The sequence below is a fragment of the Pelmatolapia mariae genome, linkage group LG1 (genome assembly GCF_036321145.2).
Source record: "Pelmatolapia mariae isolate MD_Pm_ZW linkage group LG1, Pm_UMD_F_2, whole genome shotgun sequence".
Classification (NCBI taxonomy): domain Eukaryota; kingdom Metazoa; phylum Chordata; class Actinopteri; order Cichliformes; family Cichlidae; genus Pelmatolapia; species Pelmatolapia mariae.
The window spans coordinates 920,451-940,097 of record NC_086227.1 but is presented as its reverse complement, the minus strand read 5'-3'; the positions used below and the strand labels follow the sequence as shown (position 1 = coordinate 940,097).

At 44.6% G+C, this 19,647-nt stretch overlaps 2 protein-coding genes across 3 annotated transcripts in view; both read left to right on the top strand.

Annotated features, from left to right (window-relative positions):
- The window catches only part of iqgap1 (IQ motif containing GTPase activating protein 1), a 42,420-nt gene extending 28,722 nt beyond the window's left edge, over positions 1-13,698 (top strand). Inside the window, exons 16-37 of the mRNA XM_063469585.1 lie at positions 2,049-2,139; positions 2,217-2,384; positions 2,992-3,134; positions 3,218-3,388; positions 3,485-3,568; positions 3,649-3,720; positions 4,008-4,077; positions 4,155-4,519; positions 4,779-4,942; positions 5,025-5,249; positions 5,403-5,543; positions 5,635-5,719; positions 6,871-7,103; positions 7,216-7,348; positions 7,496-7,598; positions 8,550-8,685; positions 8,779-8,866; positions 10,359-10,568; positions 10,647-10,813; positions 11,793-11,915; positions 12,035-12,143; positions 12,237-13,698. Coding sequence (XP_063325655.1) covers positions 2,049-2,139; positions 2,217-2,384; positions 2,992-3,134; positions 3,218-3,388; positions 3,485-3,568; positions 3,649-3,720; positions 4,008-4,077; positions 4,155-4,519; positions 4,779-4,942; positions 5,025-5,249; positions 5,403-5,543; positions 5,635-5,719; positions 6,871-7,103; positions 7,216-7,348; positions 7,496-7,598; positions 8,550-8,685; positions 8,779-8,866; positions 10,359-10,568; positions 10,647-10,813; positions 11,793-11,915; positions 12,035-12,143; positions 12,237-12,350 — 3,195 coding nt within the window. The 3' untranslated portion in view covers positions 12,351-13,698. The remainder of the gene's footprint in view (positions 1-2,048; positions 2,140-2,216; positions 2,385-2,991; positions 3,135-3,217; positions 3,389-3,484; positions 3,569-3,648; positions 3,721-4,007; positions 4,078-4,154; positions 4,520-4,778; positions 4,943-5,024; positions 5,250-5,402; positions 5,544-5,634; positions 5,720-6,870; positions 7,104-7,215; positions 7,349-7,495; positions 7,599-8,549; positions 8,686-8,778; positions 8,867-10,358; positions 10,569-10,646; positions 10,814-11,792; positions 11,916-12,034; positions 12,144-12,236) is intronic.
- A 1,811-nt stretch (positions 13,699-15,509) lies between these two features.
- crtc3 (CREB regulated transcription coactivator 3) overlaps positions 15,510-19,647 on the top strand; it is a 37,775-nt gene continuing 33,637 nt past the window's right edge. For both annotated transcript variants that reach the window (XM_063469580.1, XM_063469571.1), the window contains exon 1: positions 15,510-16,746. In XM_063469580.1, the coding sequence (XP_063325650.1) occupies positions 16,615-16,746 (132 nt within the window). In that variant the 5' untranslated portion in view covers positions 15,510-16,614. The remainder of the gene's footprint in view (positions 16,747-19,647) is intronic.

Below are 19,647 nucleotides of genomic sequence, written 5' to 3'. Positions count from 1 at the left end.
GATTTCTCGAGCGTGGACTCGGTGCATTGCTTTTAGAAAAAAGTCTATTTTTGCTCCAGCATAAACGCTGATAAGGGAAATGTTCTTATCAAGTCACTGCCCACATTGTTTTCAAAGTCAACATCATCAGGTTCATCTAAAATCTGTAAAAACATCATATGGGAACTCACTTTGAGTACAGTCACCAAAAAAAGAGGCTGGGGAGGAGAAAAACCTGGATAGGAAAAGCAGCCAGCTATTTTCCTGCTGATTTCACAGGCATAGGAAATAACAAGCCAGTCTCAGTCGTTTGCTTCCATAAAAGGGCAGAAAGTTGACCGCTGTATTACAGACCCGCGGGCACTCTGACCGTGCTCGTCGTGTCAGCGGGCGAGTGCGGCTGATTGAAGTAACGAGCTGAAGACAGGAAGTGGTTAAAGCTTCCTGTTGGGTTTCAAAGGGTCGAAGTCAATGAGGTATTTCCCCGCCGCTGATGTCCCCAAGGGGCAGGGAATAGCGGGAATGTAAGGTGGCTGTTTCCAAGTAACGTGAGGTCAGGGCTTTGTTTTTGCTGGATGTTCAGTTTGCGAGCAGCTTCTTAGTGTCGCTCCTTTAACTCTGCAGAACAGTTAGTGAGAAGATATTTGGGCAGAAGCTGGCGTCTGTTGTGGGCACAGGGCTGTGCCTAGATAAACAGCAGGAAGTCCTGCCCAGACTCCACTGACTAACAAGCTAAATATTCTCTCCTCATCCTCTTCATGTGATTATGGCCTCACTTTGTAGCTGCAGTGTTTACAGTGTGCAGACTGTACTGTAGTTCTGCATGTGTGTTTCTCACGCTAAGAGATTCATGTTTTCTAAGGAAGTACAGAAGAAAAGTCTAGATGGATGAATTATGACCTCCCCCCCACCACCACCACCCAGCTTTCACTTCCTCCCTTTCCACAGTGTGCTTGTATTGTGTGACGAACTTCATAAAGCTTTCACCCAAGTCCTCCTCCTCCTCCACCCGCTGCCCACTCTGCCACCACACCCTGTCTAGCGCCTCCTGCTAACTGCAGTGACTCATCGCCTGCAAATACCAGTTACAGCGCCAAAATGCAAACACAAACAGTCATCGGCACCATCGCAGCTACAACTTTATTTACTATAACGACGGGGCTGGTTCGACTCCACACATGTGCGTGCTGCACAAGATGCGGGATCAGATTTTATCCGCCCTCTTCTTTCACACCTCCTTTTAATGCGTGGCACTAAATGTGAAGAGGCGGGGCGCACCAAGGAGGTGGGGGTGTTGTTGCCAAATGAGCTGCCTGCTTTCACCGGGCTCTGAAAAGCAGCGGGAACAAGCAGCAGCCAGCTCCTGCACTCTTTATACAGAGGCAGAGAGCGCCATCTGCATGCTGCTGTTTGCCACTGCATCTCATAACATTGTAGAAGTCGAGGTCTTGGAGTGGTTTGTATGGTGAACAAATGGCATGCTGGGCTACAGCTGTGAATGAGTGCACTATGTAAATGTTCCATAAAGTAAAAATAAGCACGGCAGGAGTTACATAAGATAAAAATATCACAGATAAACAACAGCGGCTTTCTGGGATTAACTCTCTACAAAATCTGCTGTTCACCTGTTGTGAAAATGTTTTTCTGAAAATGTATCTTTTAAATGCAATATTTAACCATTTTTGTGTCTCAGTTAACTCTGAACATGCTGATATATGAAGCCAATTCTTTTATGGTTGAGCAAAACAAAGGGGCCATAGTGTACTTTATTTTTTGTCATGTATGCTGGATTACAATATTTCATATAATCAGGTCAGCATATGTAGAATAAATCCCTGTGAGCCAAAAGCTCAGGCTTTTTTGTATTCTTGGCTCTTTGTGATGTCATAGATCGGAGATGTCCCTAATATGGTCATCATCTCAGATCCAAGCATGCACTTCCTGCTGTTAGCACTCTTCATCCTTATGTTGTGAGCAGCTCAGAGAGAGGTGACGGGAGCTCAGAGTGGCGTGTTTATGATTTGATTTGCTGTGTTTGTCTCAAAACATATTTTCCTGTGTTCATCCAGGAGACACAGGATCCTTCTGCTGTGCTGTGGCTGGATGAGATCCAGGATGCCATTCTGAAAGCCAACCAGGACACAAAAGAGGCTTTGCAGTGTAAGAATACGTACATTTATGCCACACTTGTCTTCAGTAGTCTAGAGAGAGCTAAAGCCTGGCATTTGTATCTGCAGTCTCTCAGGCCATCCAGGCTGTTAACGAGGCGGTGGACAGCGGAGATGCAGCTCAGACGCTGGCCGCTCTGCGTAGTCCCGGAGCAGGACTGTATGGCGTCACGTCCGAGTGTGCGCAGACCTATCAGGATGACCTGGCCAAGATCAAACAGGAGAAAAAGAAAGAAGGTGAGGAGCCTGAGACAGATTAGTGATGTGGCGTTTTGATGAAACTCGCAACACTTGAAATAAGTAACACAGACTGTATATAAATGATGGAGACACCGTGTTGTGCATAGTGAGGTTTTAGTGTTAGGAGGGTGGAGTACAAAGTCATCAGCTGCACAGGTGCACAGACTTACCTGCTGATTATTTATAGGACACAAATATAGTGATAGAATTACTGATGGGGAGGTAGGTATCACTTTATCAGTGCCCTTAATATCTATTAAATATCTATTAAAAGGGGAACATCGAGTTCGGGCTCAGGTGACTGTTAGAGGACCTGCAGCTTTCTGCACGAGCATTTCGTGTGGCTTTTCATGACCTCGCGACTCTTTCTGTCTGTGTCAGGATGTATTTAGAAACCAAAAGAAATGACTTTAGTGTCTGCTTTATGTTCGCAAATAACACAAACCTGTTGGCCTTCATGCAAAATGCATACAGTTGAAGGCTCAGGCTGCCATAAGAACTGTGTTAGGGCTAATAAATAAAGTGCTAGCACATTACTACACTTCACAGCACAACTACGAGAGGAAACTTGCTTTCATCTTGCTTCCGTCCATCCTGTGTCTAGGTGATAATGGCAGTGAGTGGGTGAAACACTGGGTTAAGGGAGGACACAACTACTACTACAACCTGCAAACCAAGGAGGGCACCTGGGTGGAGCCAGAGAACTTCATTCAGAACAACACTCAGCTCAACAAGGAGGACATCCAGGTCGGCGTCTCTCCCAGGGAAGCTCTGCGGGTTCCCAGCTGTTTAACACACCTTTGAACTCTTTGTTTTCTTCTGCTTGTCAGGGCGTGGTCTCTGGGGTAACCACGGCCTACAATCGAGAGCAGCTGTGGCTGGCCAATGAAACTCTAATAACCAAGTTACAAGCCCGCTGCCGTGGCTATCTGGTCCGAAAAGGCCACAAGGAGAGGATGGAGTTCCTGAAATCCCAAGACCCTGCTGTTACCTGTATACAGGTGATATAGCCATGTTTACTGCCATCACGTTTGTGTGTAGATGGAAACATGATCCTGATGGAAGAAGTCATCATTTTTGGTCTCACTCCTTCTCAGGCTCACTTCAAAGGCTACAAACAGAGGAAGGCATTCAATGACCGTAAGGAGTACCTGAAAGACCACACTGCTGAGGCCGTCAAGGTGAACTTAGTGTGCGGCTCCATTCGTCTGCGTGTGATTAAATACGTGTGAAACTAACGCGTTCCTTTTGTCTCTCTCAGATCCAGTCCATGGTTCGGATGCATCAAGCTCGTAAGAAGTATAAGGATCGTCTGAAGTACTTTGAAGATCACGTTAGTATTATTTGTTTCAGCCTCTGTCGTGTCAAATGAGCTGCCGTGGGACGCTCGAGAGAAGTCATTGTTCATCCTCTGCCACAATTTACATTGACGTAAACAAATTACTTGTTATTTAATGAAAGCTTTTTTACCGGGACATAAATCTCCGCTGACATTTCCTCTGGCGTTCCAGGGGGTGGCTCATTTAACACTTTGACACATGCGACCCTCTGCGGGTCCCTTTGGAGCTGTTTGTAATGAGCACCTTTGATCAAGCGAGCGATTGCGGTTGTCACTTACAGATCGATGATGTGGTGAAGATTCAGGCTTTCATCAGAGCCAACAAGGCCAGGGACGACTACAAGACTTTGAGTAAGCAGGACCTGGGCTGTCAAACCAACTTTTCATGATTTAGGGGGTCACTTGACATGTTCCTTATTTGTCTCCAGTTAGCGCTGACAATCCTCCAATGGGGGTGGTGAGGAAGTTCGTCCACCTGCTGGACCACAGCGACCAGGACTTCCAGGAGGAGTTGGAACTGATGCGGCTGCGTGAGGAGGTGGTCACCAACATCCGTTCCAACCAGCAGCTGGAGAACGACCTGAACCTGATGGACATCAAGATCGGCCTGCTGGTGAAGAACAAGATCACGTTGCAGGAGGTGGTGTCCCACAGTAAAAAGCTGACCAAGAAGAACAAGGGCCAGCTGTCGGACATGATGATGATGACCAAGCAGAAGGGAGGCCTGAAGGCTCTAAGCAAGGAAAAGCGGCTCAAACTGGAAGCCTACCAGTACCTCTTCTACCTGTTACAGGTAAGAACCCAGGACATCGCTGCACTTTGATGTCTTTGCTACAGGACACTGATGCACAGAGGGAGGAGAAGTTTCCACCAGTTTGACTTCTCAGAGTCGCTTCTTTACATGAATGAGAGTAATGTGAACAGATCTGACATGCATATGGAAGTCTTGCTTTTTCCTGTAATGATACAAAGCACTGAGCATCACAGTATCCTCGCAGCGTGTTACCGTGGATACATACTGTAAGGTTGTTGAATTTTCTGCGTCCTTTCAGACCAACCCCACGTATCTCGCCAAGCTGATCTTCCAGATGCCACAGAATAAATCCACCAAGTTCATGGACTCTGTAATCTTCACTCTGTATAACTATGCATCAAACCAGAGAGAGGAGTACCTGCTACTCAAGCTCTTCAAGACCGCCCTGCAGGAGGAGATCAAGTGAGAAGCCCGATGACCTTTCGAATTCACAAAGAAATGTCTTAAATTCAATAAAAGACTTGTCATCAACAACTGTGTGCAGGTCAAAAGTGGACCAGATGAAGGAGATCGTCACTGGAAATCCTACCGTAATCAAGATGGTAGTGAGCTTCCACAGAGGTGCACGGGGGCAGAATGCACTGCGGCAGATCCTGGCGCCAGTTGTCAAGGAGATCATGGATGACAAAACGCTAAACATCAAGACCGACCCAGTGGACATCTACAAGGGCTGGGTGAACCAGATGGAGTCTCAGACTGGAGAGGCCAGGTGAGGTGGAGGTGTCCTCCAGCATCTTGTTCTCTGAAAACTCAGAGACACCACCTGCAGTAGCACAATAACAAGATTTTAAAGAACACTATCTTGCACATATAGCTGCATTAACCTTATTCTATGTATCCTCCCTCATACTGTTGTTTACAGTAAGCTGCCTTATGACGTCACTCCGGAGCAGGCCATGAGCCACGAGGAGGTGAGGACCAGACTGGAAGCCTCCATCAAGAACATGAAGACAATCACTGACAAATTCCTGTCTGCCATAATCGTCTCTGTGGAAAAGATTCCGTACGTTGCTCCCAACATCGCTGTTTGGATCGCATTTTTTTTCAGTGCCCACCTCTAGCTTGTGTCACAGCATCTGTGTGTTTTATTTCAGATACGGGATGCGGTTCATCTCCAAAGTGCTGAAGGACACTCTGCATGAAAAGTTCCCAGATGCTACGGAGGACGAGCTGCTCAAGGTTTGCATCAGTCATTTGCAAGCTCAGTGCTCTTGTTTATCCATGAGGGGCAGCCAATCAGGAGAAGGTTATCTCACACGGTGGGAGGAGCAGCTTAAATGTTGTGTTTCAGACAGGACGAAGCATGTTAGCATTATGCTAACACCCAGCAGGTGTTATTTTGAAGCGTGAATCATGCAGACTACTTTAGTCGAGTTCAAGAACATCTGCATGTTTGTGCCTGTGCCGCCTGTGCCGCCTGTGCCTGTGCCGCCTGTGCCGTCTGTGCCTGTGCCGCCTGTGCCTGTGCCGCCTGTGCCGTCTGTGCCTGTGCTGCCTGTGCCTGTGCCGCCTGTGCCGCCTGTGCCGTCTGTGCCTGTGCCGCCTGTGCCTGTGCCGCCTGTGCCGTCTGTGCCTGTGCCGCCTGTGCCTGTGCCGCCTGTGCCGTCTGTGCCTGTGCTGCCTGTGCCGTCTGTGCCTGTGAGTCAGTGTAAAACTGACAGTGCTACTGACACAGAGATGTGTGGCCCTAAGAGCATTACATGTTCAACCATGCTACACAGAAAGCACTCTGCATACCTCTTCACACTCTGACCTTTGACCTGGATCTTTCATAAGCTTCTCTTCTCCAGCCTTCTTCATCAATCATTTGCTTCGCTCTACTTTCACTGTTTGTTTCACACTCTTTCCTTTTTTTTCCTCCGTACTCTGCTGTTGCTCTTCTCTCCCCGCCTCACCAACCAGCTCCATCCTTCCTTTCCATGTTACGGCCGACTGCTGACACAAAGGTGAGCCGTGCCACTCTTCTGGCTCTCCTTCTCTTACTGCTCCACTTGTTCCTTACACTTTTGAGCGCTCTTCTGCATGACACACTAGCACTTATCCTGGGAATCTGTTCATTACCCTCATGACTAATGATCTTAAAGTAGAGGGGTTCCAACCACAACAGCATATACAGTCTTGGGTTAATGCCTCCTTTCTATATAATTAACAATAAATCCGATGAAGTCATACCTGTTGATACCTGTTGTTGCTCAGTTAGTGTTTTCCAGTCTGAGGTTTTAGATCCCAAACTTTCTTTGTCTAATAGTTTTCTTCATAATAGAGACAAAGCTTTGAAATGCTGCTGATTTTTCTGGTGGTGATCATTAAGTTTACTTTAAAACTTTCAGATTGTGGGCAACCTTTTGTATTACCGCTACATGAACCCGGCCATCGTGGCTCCCGATGCCTTTGACATCATTGAGATGTCTGCTGGTGGTCAGCTGACCACTGAGCAGCGACGGAACCTGGGCTCTGTGGCCAAGATGCTGCAGCACGCTGCCTCCAACAAGATGTTCCTGGGAGATAACGCCCACCTCAATCCCATTAACGAATACCTTAGCACCTCCTACCAGAAGTTCAGGTCTGATACGATTATGAATGTGTGCACGTAGAACAGCTAAATAACAACCAAAACTGTTACTTTGTTACTGTTTCTGTTCCCCGTGACATTCTCCTCCTGTCTCCTGTCACAGGCGCTTCTTTCTGGCAGCGTGCGACGTCCCCTCGCTCGAAGACAAGTTCAACGTGGATCAGTACTCAGACTTGGTCACAGTCACCAAACCTGTCATCTACATCTCCATCGGAGAGATTATTAACACTCACACAGTGAGTTTGAGTCACCTCATTCATCCATTTATCTCTCACTGACTGAGACTGAGGTGCCAAAGCGCTCGCTTTAAGGTGGTTTTGAAAAGTTTTGGCTGTACAGTACGAACACTGATCGGGTACTTGTACTTGAACTTGTATCCTTAGCTGCTGCTGGACCATCAGGATGCCATCGCCCCGGAGCACAATGACCCCATCCATGAGCTGCTTGAGGACCTAGGCGAGGTTCCCACTGTGGAGTCCCTCATTGGTGAGCTTTGTCGTTTTTTTGTAATATTTAGGAATTAACAGTAATAAGACAAAACAAAATGAACAAAACCACTGGAAGTGGCAAACTGCTATATATGTATATATAATATAATATAATATAATATAATATAATATAATATATATAACTGGTGAATAGCAAATATTTAAAAGAACAACAAAAAACTTGTTTTTACAGACTAAGGTTCATTAATGTTTGCTCATTCTTATCGTGGGCTGTAAGCTTGATGCCAAACACACCACATGCCTCTGTACAATAGGTACACCTATGGTATGTTTTTATTATTTAACATGAATTGCATATGCTCACATTAACTAGCTATAGTGTGTTAGTGTGAGGTGTGTATTCACACTCTGGGTGGCAAAGCAGACAGGCTGATTGATCTTCAAAGGACGATCACAGGGAGGATGCAATCACAAGAAGGAGTATGTGAGGTTGGCTATAAGGTTAGGTTTAGAGAGTGCTTCATGGAAAGAAATTTAAAGACATTTGTAGAAATATAAAACATCCAAGAAACGGCTGAAAACTTCCAAATCATTTCAAATCTACAAGAAACCCCTGGGTTGCAAAACCCTGTGAAACATATTTGTGACTAAGACCGAGTCAGGAAGCAAGCGTCTGTCTGGGTCAAGCTTTCAAGGCCAACTAAATGTTTCAGTTTACGGGACCTTAAATGTTGGTAGAGTGGAATCGACCCATAAATGACTTCAAATGTGCCGCTGAGCGTGGCTCCACCTTAAAACGTAACCATAGAACATTTTCCTCCAACGTGGCTCTTTGGTTTTCATATCCCGGCTTTTGGACAGGGAACGTTTGTGTGAAAACAACAGTTCAGTCTGAAACGGTGGCTGTCTAAACCCTGCCTCCACTCTGCAGGTCACGGGTCAGGAACTCGTCGGTAGTTTACGATGCCTTGCTTTTTGTTGCACTCAGGTGAAAATCCTCTCCCCGCTGACGACCCCAACAAAGAGCTGATGGGCAAGACCGAAGTGTCGCTCACTCTCACGAATAAATTCGATGTCCCCGGTGAGGCCAACGCTGAGATGGACGCAAAGACGCTCCTGCTAAAGTGAGTTCAGACCGCAGAGTCCAAGTCAGCAGCTTGCTGTTTGTCGGATCTCTTTGATTTCTCACATCTCCGTCTTTGTGTTTCTCTCTCCAGCACCAAGAGGCTCATTGTGGATGTGATCCGGTTCCAGCCTGGCGAGACTCTGACCGAGATCCTGGACTCCACAGCCAGCCCAGAGCAGGTGGGGAGTGCATGACGTTGTGTGTTTCTGCACCAGGTCTCAGTAATCTGGATGAGTGATGACTGTAACCAAGTCAACATCTCAGCAGATGGTCCTGAGTAGTGCTGGGCGATATGGAAAAAATATTTATCACGATATGAATTATTTTATATCATGATAATGATATATATCACGATATACCACCTGACCTGTGGTCATCTGGAAAGTATGCAGTCTGTAAACAGCGAGTGGAGAGGGTGCAGTCTTTGTTTTGAGTTACCGTAAAGCATGTCGCAAATCCGGGTGCACTTAAAGCAGCACCATGTCGCAAAACCACAAGACGGAGTTTCTTTGCAAAAAATATCTTTTTTTTTTTATACTTTATTTTCTCTTGCATAAAGTTAAGAGTATGTATAGTGAGAAGACAACACTAATATATTTGCACAGGCTATTTAACCCTTTAAGACCAACCATAGAACCAAGTCCACCAGAGCTTATCTTTATGTTTATTTATGTTGAGTGTCTTCATAGTTTTCTTTTTGAGATACACAAATTTTTATATACTACAGGAAAAATGAAAATAAATAAATGCAAATTTGCAAAAACACAGCATGTGCATCAAAATAAAGTATTTCCAACAGTGTAATTTGACTTCTAAGCATCCCAGAAACGATACAGAAGAACATAAAGTCAAACATGATTTTTAAAAACACCAACACCAACACCATAGACTTTGAAGCTTAAAAAACTACATTTTCCGCGAAAATGACGTCACTTCCGGTTTCGGACAGGTAATGGCGGACATGCGATAGTTCGCGCTGACTTATATTCCAACGTAGGAAGTGTTATGAACAGCTGATCGGATCGGCAAAGCGTGTTTCTGGAATATTATGTTTTTGTTGCTGGAAGTGCTTTTTATGCAATTTTTGCAAAGCTATATGTGGAAGGAAACCGTGACCGAGGACAAGCTAATGGCATAAGATGTAAGTACAACTCCTACGGTTTCATATGCAAAAAAAAAAAAAACATTATTGCGCTACCTTACGTGGTTCCAGTTCTACAGGGATTTAAAAATAGTTAGGGAAAACGGAGTGTGCCTGCTCCGACAAGGGTTAATGATATATTTTATGTAATAATTTGTAAAATTCGGGTTAGAAACGATAGAAGACAAATGACACAATAGACACTTTTCTATCGTCCACACGATATATATCGTCATATCGCCCAGCACTAGTCCTGAGACATGTCTGCTCAGCATGTTTTATCTGAGCGGAAAACTACTGAGCTGCCTTACGACCCAAAACAGGAAATGACTTTTACACATGACTCTTTGTCCTGTAGTTGGTGAATTACTAACACAAAACTGCAATAGCCACATATTTGGTAACATCCTCTTTCAATCAAAAGGAGTGAAGTTTATGGGAAATTAAAAACTCACTACAACTAGTGTAACAGTATTACTGCTGCCACTTTTGTTAATCATAGTTTTAAAGACTCTGAACATAATGTGCAGGAGGCAGAGTACCAGCGGGCCATGCAGAGGAGAGCAATCAGAGATGCCAACACGCCTGAGAAGATGAAGCAGGTCAAACCGGTGGTGGACGACAGCCTGACGCTGCAGGGCAAGAAGGACAAGATCAAGAGTAACCTGCAGAGGCTGGCAGAGCTGGGGAAGGTCCACCCGGAGAACCGCTATCAGGACCTCATCAATGACATCGCCAAGGTAAAATAAACCGCTCGTCCCTTCAATGGACAAATAAGAGAGAGGCTGCCTCACGGGCTGTCGTTTCAATGTCTGCAGGACATCAGGAATCAGAGACGGTATCGGCAGCGGAGGAAAGCCGAGCTGGTGAAGCTTCAGCAGACCAACGCCGCCCTGAATTCAAAGAGCAACTTTTACAACGTGCAGATCGACTCCTACAATCAGTACATCAAGACCTGCATGGACAACCTGGCCAGCAAGGGCAAGTGAGTGACCTCCACTGTCTGCTGGTTGTTACTGCTGTCATGAGCTGCACTGCTGCTGGGGATACGGCGCAGCTCAAGTTTGTCACATACGTGTTGGTAAAGTTGTGCGTTTGTCAGTGCAAACCTCAGTACCACGTCTGAAACATCCTGTCAGCTGCACTCAAACGTCCAGTGTAAATGAGCTTCAGACGTGACCTGAAAATGTCACATCCTGTACCCTTTCCCTCCGCAGACGAGCTCACAGCTCACGTCTGATTTGTGTCAAAACCAAAAGTATCTCACACTGGTCCTTGGACTCCTTGTTTTTGGTTTTTAATCTCTAATCACAGAGTGTTTTATAGCTGCCAGATTTTTTTTTAACGGACCATCGTTGCCTCTGAAGGTTCAAGGCAGGATGAGCTTCATAATCTTTTCCTGGGGGATCAAAGATGAGTTCTTGGCCTGCCCGGCATCTTCTCTCACTGTTGGTGTGGCAGAAAGACCTCTTGATTGTGCCACATGTCTTCCCTCGGCAGACCTGGGGGGGGACAAAGAAACAGAAACTGAACATGCTCTTGACCTGATGTGCAACCTTCAGGCTTGTTCTCATCCTCAGCTCAGTGTGAGCGTTCGTTAACACAAGCTGATGTTTGAGGCTCATGGTTAAAATCTATCCGCCCATAACAGAAACACAGGCAGTGGCGTGGGCTGCTCGGTCAAATTTAAATCAAGACGCTGTCTTTTTGTTCGTCTTTTGGCCGTTTGAACTCTGTGAATGTGATGAAATCGCTGTTGTTACATATAGCATAAATCTTTGTTCTTTTCCTCCATTTAAATGCACGTAGGCGCCTTGCGATGCGTCGTCTGCTGCATGGTGACTGTGCAGCATTGGCTTCAGTGTTTTTAAAGTCTGCATGTCACAGCCTAGAATACAAGAGTGAGCCTTGAAGTCTGGGCTCAGAGCTGCTTTTATTGTACACTTGTGTGTCTTTCTTCTCAGGTTGTCAAAGAAACCAGGCGACAACAAGGCTAAGAAGAGCAAACAGGTTTCTCAGAAATACACAGCCGCCCGCCTGCACGAAAAGGGCGTGCTGATCTCCATAGAGGACCTGCAGCCCAACCAGTGAGTTGTGCAGCTGGTCACTTATACAGTTAGCTTAATGAACACCCCAAGGTTAGAAGTCTTCACGTCTGCCGTTCCTCTGCTGTAAACAGCCGTCTTCTGCTCTTTTCTCATCGCAGGTTCAAGAATGCCATTTTTGAGATTTCCCCATCGGAGACGGTCGGAGTGTTTGACGTGAAGGCCAAGTTCATGGGCGTCCACTTGGAGACGTTACAGTTAGAATATCAGGTAGCGTTGCCTTTCTCAGCTTCGTTGGCTCTTCTCGCAGTAGCTTGACCAGCGACGTGTTTTGGTTGAGCTCTTTGGGTTTTTGTTTCACAGGATCTGCTCCAGCTGCAGTATGAAGGCGTGGCGGTGATGAAGCTCTTCGACCGGGCCACCATTAACGTCAACCTGCTCATTTTCCTGCTCAACAAGAAATTTTATGGGAAATAGAAGAAAAAAGAGGAGAAAAAAGGGCTAGAGACACTGAAACCACAACCCCCCCTCCGAGGGTTGCTTTAAAGCCCTGACCGGAACCATGCTGTCTTACCTACACATTTCCTCCAGCACGTCTCCACTGTGCCTATACAAGTTTATGCATTATGTTTTATTACATGGATATGTAATGTCCTTTATTCTTAATGGAAAACCTCCGTTAGCCAAGTTTTTTCCTAGTGCCTCATCTCTCATCGAGGCTCGGTCAGAGGTTTAAGATTTGTAATTTCTGTTTTTGCTCTAAATATTCTGAATATGTTGTGCATGGGCTTAGATTTATTCTAAAAAGAAAAAGTGTATTTTTTTTATGTAAAGAGAGTTTTACGTCTTTTTCAGCTGTTAGTTCATCCGCTCACCTGACTGAGAAAAGCCCGATGAACATCATGGATGTGCATGCGTACTTTTCAGCAGGGTTGTAGTACACGGCACTTTGTCGCTCCTTATCTTTGATCGTGTGTTTTATCGTGAAAGCCGTCTCTCTCTCTCTGATCATCTTCTCCTGGCTTTACTGTGACATCTGACATCAGTCACCAAAATGTCCAATTCTAACATTGAGCTGCAGGAGTGTGACGTTACCTCTGAAGTCCAGGCTGCACTGGTGCTGATCTGGCTCTGAGGCCTTTCCTGTCTACAGACGGGTCAGTGGTTTTGAGTGGACTGAGCTGGCCGTGACTGCAGCCCTGCTGCTTCTCAGAACTGACCCGCCGTGCATTTGTGCTTCTGGCTCCCGCAAGAGAAGCAAGCGAAACGTGGAATCACACGAAACTGGGCAGACGTGCCGCTTTGCTGGCTTTCTCAGATAACTTACTGGAAATCATTCTTTTCCTCTTTTTCTTTTTATCTTGTAGAACGATTTATTGTTACGTTATAAAATGGGTAAGCACAACATGATGCCTGATGAATTGTAAAACACAAGATGGGATTTGGACTTGTAAGCTGAGCAGATGTTAAATACTGAGAATTTTTCTAGCGTTGAAAATACCTGGTCGCCATTATTTATATTTTATGTTTTCAGTCTGCTGGAGCTGATGGCTGCACCATCACCCAACGAGCTCCAGTGTGCGTGCAGTGTTACAGCACCTTGTGGCCCACTAGATGTCACTCTGCGCTGTCACGCCGTGGCGTTTGAGTGGTCCTCGAAGCGATTGTTTCAGCCAGGCTGAAAATCTGTGCAGACTTGGTGAAATCGATTTTGCTTCTCACGCAGACTCACTTTGATCGGAGGTGGCCACCTTGTGCTCTCTTCATTATTTGTTCTTCATTTGATGACATGTGCTTGTTTCAGAATAAAGCTCTACCAATGCACTGCCTTTTTCCTAATCTTACAGTTTTCGTGCAGGAAGAGAAGGTGTTTTCCCAAATGAGCATTTCCATTTTATGTTACAACCACCTGTAAACCCACCTCCACTACACACACAACCAGAAGGAATGTGTAGTGAAATTACAACCCGCTTCCCATAAAGTTTGGATGTAAAATGTTAATAAAATGGTGATTTTCAAATCTCTGAAAGCTAGATTTGATTGACAATTAAAAAGAAAACCTCAAACAGAAAATGTAACACTTTCAGAAAACGATCAGTCCATTCTGACTACGGCAGCAGCGACATGCCTCAAAGCCCTGGAAAAGTAACAGACTGAGTATAAAAGGAGCATCTTAGAGAGGCAGAGGTTCACCACTGCAGATCGCTCTTCCTCACTTTGCAAAGACTTTGATGATCTCATCATCTGTGCTATGTAATAATATCGACATATTCTAGGAAGCTGAAGAATTCTCTGTGCAAGGAACAGGGATGAAAGTCATTGTTGGGCGTCTGTGATCTCTGAGCCCTCAGGCGGCACTTCAGTAAAAACCGATATGATTCTGTCAGGGACACTTCCAGACATCACCGTGTTGTCCTCTAATGCAGGTTCAAGCCCTGCGATGCGCAGACAGAGCCATACGTGAACCGGAAACACTGCTGTCTGAACATGGACCGAGGAAAAGTGGAAAACTGTTCTGTGGCCAGACCAATAGAAAATGTGAAATTTGTTTTGGAATACAAGGATGCTGCATCCTCTGGGATCAAGAGGAGAGGGACCTTCTGCTTCTCTGCACTACATTAGTGTTTCCACATGAGTGCTGAAAGGTAAAGGCAGGATTTGGAGCTCACATACTGCATCTATTACAACAGCATGGCGTCGCAATAGCAAAGTCCAGGTGCTAAACTTGCTCGCCTGCATTCCAAAGCTTCCATCAGCTGAAAACATTTGACACATCGTGAAACGAAAAGGCATGACAAAGACGAACCAGGACCGCTGTATCCTTTCCCAACATTTCAGCAGCTGGTCTCTCTGCCCAGAAGTCTACGGAGTAATTCTATTGTGCACAAGATATGCACAACATGCATTCTGTTTTTATTTACCTGTTATACACAATATTCCAACTTTTTTGGAAATGGATTTGTAAATGTGTCATACTACTGTGTTATACCTGCATTTTTCAGTAATTTGATGTACTGTAAATAAATGCTGAGTATTCTCAGTGTCTGCAGGCTCCGACAGCAGTGGAGTTTTCCTGCACAGATGTTTCTGTGTGTTTGAAAACTGGGTGCCCTGGATAAACCTGAGACACACACCAAACTTTGTTTCCTGTTTGACTGATTGTTCACATATCATTAAGATTCTGATTTGTTCCAACAGAACAGTCCAGAGCCTGATTTCTTTTACTTTCCATCATAATATGTGCAAAATGTGGACTTCTAGTAGGTGAATTGTAGAGCACAGTGCACTCATCATGTTTATGGTGCATTCATGCACGATGCACATTTTAAGGGTGTTTTTCATGTGTATTTCAGAGCATGATTTGTACATAGTTTATTCCAAGAAACACAGCGTTTTATTATTCTATTTCATAGAAACATGAAAATTAATTTGATAAATGCAATATTTGCATATCTAAATAGCGCATTTAAGAAAATCTTGTAAGCACGGAAGTAGTTTTCTTGATCTATAGCTATAGCCAGTGATGTTCCATGTTTTGTTTTTACTTTTTCTTGCGGCTGCGTAAGGTAAGGTAAGGGCGTGGTGACTTTGTCGCCCCCCTGTGGATACCACAGGTACACACCGCCTTTGACGAGGTAATGTTTTTCCCGCAGTAGTATGAGGATAACAAGCCAGCCGATCTGAGTTGCTGTTTCTCGCTCCCTCAACCGAGGACGAATAAGCTAAAAACATTTTTTCCGAGGAGACTTCTGGTTTATCGGCGACGGGGAAACCACCGTTTTTTTCTTTCCTGTCGGCGCTGTTTGTTTATCTTCACGGAGTCGCTCGGCTGGAGTTTGTCTGCGGTCTCTATGCTGTCCATGGATTAACACTAGAGTCGACTCCGAAGCGCTGTCATATCAGCTAAAGTGTCAAACTGTGGATTGTGATCCTTACGTCACTTGTCAATATTCAGCAGCTGCTTTTCCCCGGTTTGGTTGGAAACAAAGTGGAACTACAGCTAAGTCTATGCAAAACGAGCGGAAACTTGTTGAAATACAATTCGGCGAGTAAACCTTTGGCCAACTGCGGGTCAGCTTTACTAGCGGTAGTGGAGAGATTTAGCTAACGAGGCTATCAACTTTCTCTGACCGCAGCTGTAAATATTTAGGTGGAAGTTTCCTTTAAAAGATACCGACAGCGGGTAGATGTCGACAAGCAGATAAAGTGCATTTGTCGGAATTAAAATGGCACTGACAGTAGCTTAGCCGACTAGCTGTCGCTGTTGCTCTCCGTTCACTTCCAACGCTATGTTAGCAGTGACAGCTAACGCCATGTTAACGTTAGATTCAAACAAGTGGTTCGCTGGAAGAGTGTCAGCGTGAAGTTACAGCTTAACTTTAAGCTGCTATCGCCTCGCAGTTTGCCTAGAAAGTCAGAGTAAATATATACTTTGCAAAGTCTTTATTTAGTCCGCTTTTTAGTCACACTTAAACAACTTTTATTAAAGGGAGCTTTGAGTGTTAGCCTAGCCGCGTTAGCTTGCCTGTTGCCTTGTAAAAGCATTGAGACAGTGCAGCCAGCCGAGCTGCCTCTGGAGTGACTTTGGTTTAAGCGATAACGCGAGGTGTGCTTTTAAAATTCTCATGGGTTTGCTACAACGCTTGCTGAGAGACTTTGCAAAATAAGACCCCACCAGCACAGTCTTCCACTCCTCCCCCCCAAAACAAGTAGCTGAAGTTGTTGAACTGCGGCCCGCACCATGTCCAGCTCCCCGGGCACAGGTGGCTCGAACCCCAGGAAGTTCAGCGAAAAGATAGCGCTGCACAACCAGAAGCAAGCAGAGGAGACGCGGGCCTTTGAACAGCTGATGACGGACCTCAATGTCTCAAGGGTAAATGCGCTTCACTTTCAGCTTGTTGACATTTATTGCTCTCTTGTCTTCTACACGGATGTGGTCATGTACCTCATTCACACGGGAGCTGTCAGGCTTCATCTGCCGGCGGAGATTTCTGGTATTCAACCAGTACTTCTCGTTTCTCTTGAGCAGCCGTAAATCACACCCGTCGATACTCGGCTTATGTAATTCTACTCAAGAGCCAAATAGTAAGCAACTTGCGACTTGGGGTGCAGCGACTGACGTACAGCCTTTTTAAACTGCAGTCGGCGGTGAGACAGGAATATTTGCACCAACCGCTTAAACCCGTCCTGTTTGTCATGGGCGTGTACAGGATTTTTCTTGAATGGGGTGGCACGGGGGGGCACGGGGTGGGGGGGGCACAGGAAGTTTTTGCTTTTTGTTTTTTTAGCACAAATAAATAAAGTGTACACATTAGGCACAGAAAACATGGGAACAGTTTTCCAGCTTCTGTGTAACCCCGTGATGCCGTTATATGAAACGTTTTTCTTTTTAGACTTACTTTTTACTAAAGTCATAAACCTACTTTATTTTCTTATATATTGTTAATTTTAATATAATTTTTTATTAAAAAAACATATCTAACACAACCGTATAAAAGCTTGAGCATCAGAATAAAGTACCTAAAGTAAAAGCACTCATTATGCAGAATCATATACATAATGATTTTGTCTCATAAGTATTTATGCATTTGTGTATCAGATGAGTTTGACTCCTTACTTAATGACTTTTATCTTTATTTATATAGCATCAGTCATTAGAGTTATATTTTTAAACATGCAAAATAAGACATAACTAAGCGTTACAATATAAGTACAATATATTAATCTATATTATAGTGGAGTAGAAGTAGAGACATAGAAGTACTTAAAGTACCAGTGAAGTAAAAGTACACGAGTGCTTTTTTCCCCCAGACTGTGCGCTCGCCCGTTGGTGCTGGCGTTGTAAGAGTAACACTACCATATGCTGATGGCGTTGGCAGCCGGCCTTCCAGGCCCCCTTCTGGACATGCTCCGGCTTCATAAACACTGAAGGAGTTTCCTGTTCAGAAATGCAGAGTTTACACGTTGTCAGTGTATTTCTTGAAAATGCTTTCACAGGTTCAACCTGATGCTTACTGTCTCATGTAATACGAATTTGAAAAGAGAAGTCCGACTAGAGCGAACTAAAGAGGCTCGTGATGTCGGCCATTAGCTACATAGTCTCAGTCTTGAGTCAGTCAGTGCTTCGCTTCACTTTCTTCATTTGTCACATTTGTATACTTGTAAACATGTGATGACCAGTGTTGGGTTACAATGTAACAATTAGAGTAACGCATTGCTGTAGTCGCATTACATTTTTCAGTAACTCGGTAACACATTACTGTACTTAGTTCAGTAATTACATGGCTGTAACCATTATGTTGTTACTTGCATTACAGTGTTTTTTCAGTGTGCCGCCTTTTCCAGTGAACTGTCACTGATGACAGTACCTAATTCAACGTGTGACTCTAGTTTAACAAGTTGCGAGCCGCAGCAGGTTTGTAGTGCAATAGTAGTGACAAAGCAAAGTATCCAAAACATCCAGTGACATGGCACAAGTCAAAATATAAGCAGTCTGGGTCGTGTTTTCTCAGGAAATTTAAAGTAAAAGTGTCAAATAACTGTGTAACACGTTAGTATAACAATAACTAAAGTAACCTTGTAACTCTTCAGCAGCCTGCACAATATTTGCCACATAGTAACATTGAAAGTGAAACAATTTTCTGCCTGGCACGCTGAACGTTTGAGTGTTTTAACCTGTTGCTTACAGCTCCACTATGCAACTACGTCGGTAATTTCCATCTGTCGTTGGCGCTTCCTGTCATATGGACTGCAACCATAGCTCCATATGACAACCGATGCTCCAGCCATGCTCGGTTGAATCATTTGTTTACATTTGGGTTGCACATTCCCTGCTGGTAGCATCTTTTCCTCCTTCGTAGTCTGGTGGGGGTTTTTTGTTTTGTTTTTGCTGCAAGTGGTGAAACATGGTTGTTATTTTGGCCTTTATTTTCCAAAGTGCTGTGCTTTGTTGGAGGTTGCTAAGTAGTGCTCTTTTAAGTTGTTGTCAGAGTCTGGCAAGCAGCTCTTGCTCTCAGACATTCCAGGGCTTGCCTTGTTATGCACACTAGGGAAGTCATGGTGTTGCTATAACAATGATGTTCTGATATTACACTATTTCAATGTCACAACATTTGTCTTTAGGCCAACAGAAGTCAGTAAGGCTGCTGTTGGCAGATGTTGTTGCACGTCCCTGACATAACCACCTCATGTACTCTAGGAACTGTGCTTGATGACTGAAAAGATGATCAGAACGTAATTCTGAGTTGTAACTCAAACAAAGACAGATCGATTCTCATGCGATGCTACAAAAAAAAAAAAAGATTAAAAAACAGATGAAAACGTTTCTGTTATTTCTGGACGGATGCCAAACCTTAACATTAGGAGCTGGTAATGGCTCCTGTTGTAGCTGCTCTGTCTGAGAAAAGACACACTTGTTGTTTAGTGGTTAAACAGCTCTCCACACCAACACTAAAGCCTCATCCCAGCTGTGAAGCATTAGGGTTTGGAGGTGCTTTGCTACCTTAGACCTGCATGCATTGCAGGTGCAGTTACGTCAGAATTGAGATGGGAAGTTTTCTTAGTTACTGAAGACATTAAATGTACAGTGTTTGTGTATTATTTGCTAGATTGTCTAGATTTGTGACTAGGATGATATCAGACCAAACATAAACCTGGAAAGTTCATTTTCCTGTGACTGTAGACCTTATGCATTCCAAATCATAAAAACTGTCTCCTTGGATGATATAAAGGCCTTTTCACATTATTCTCATTCCATCCACTGACAACGGGCTCT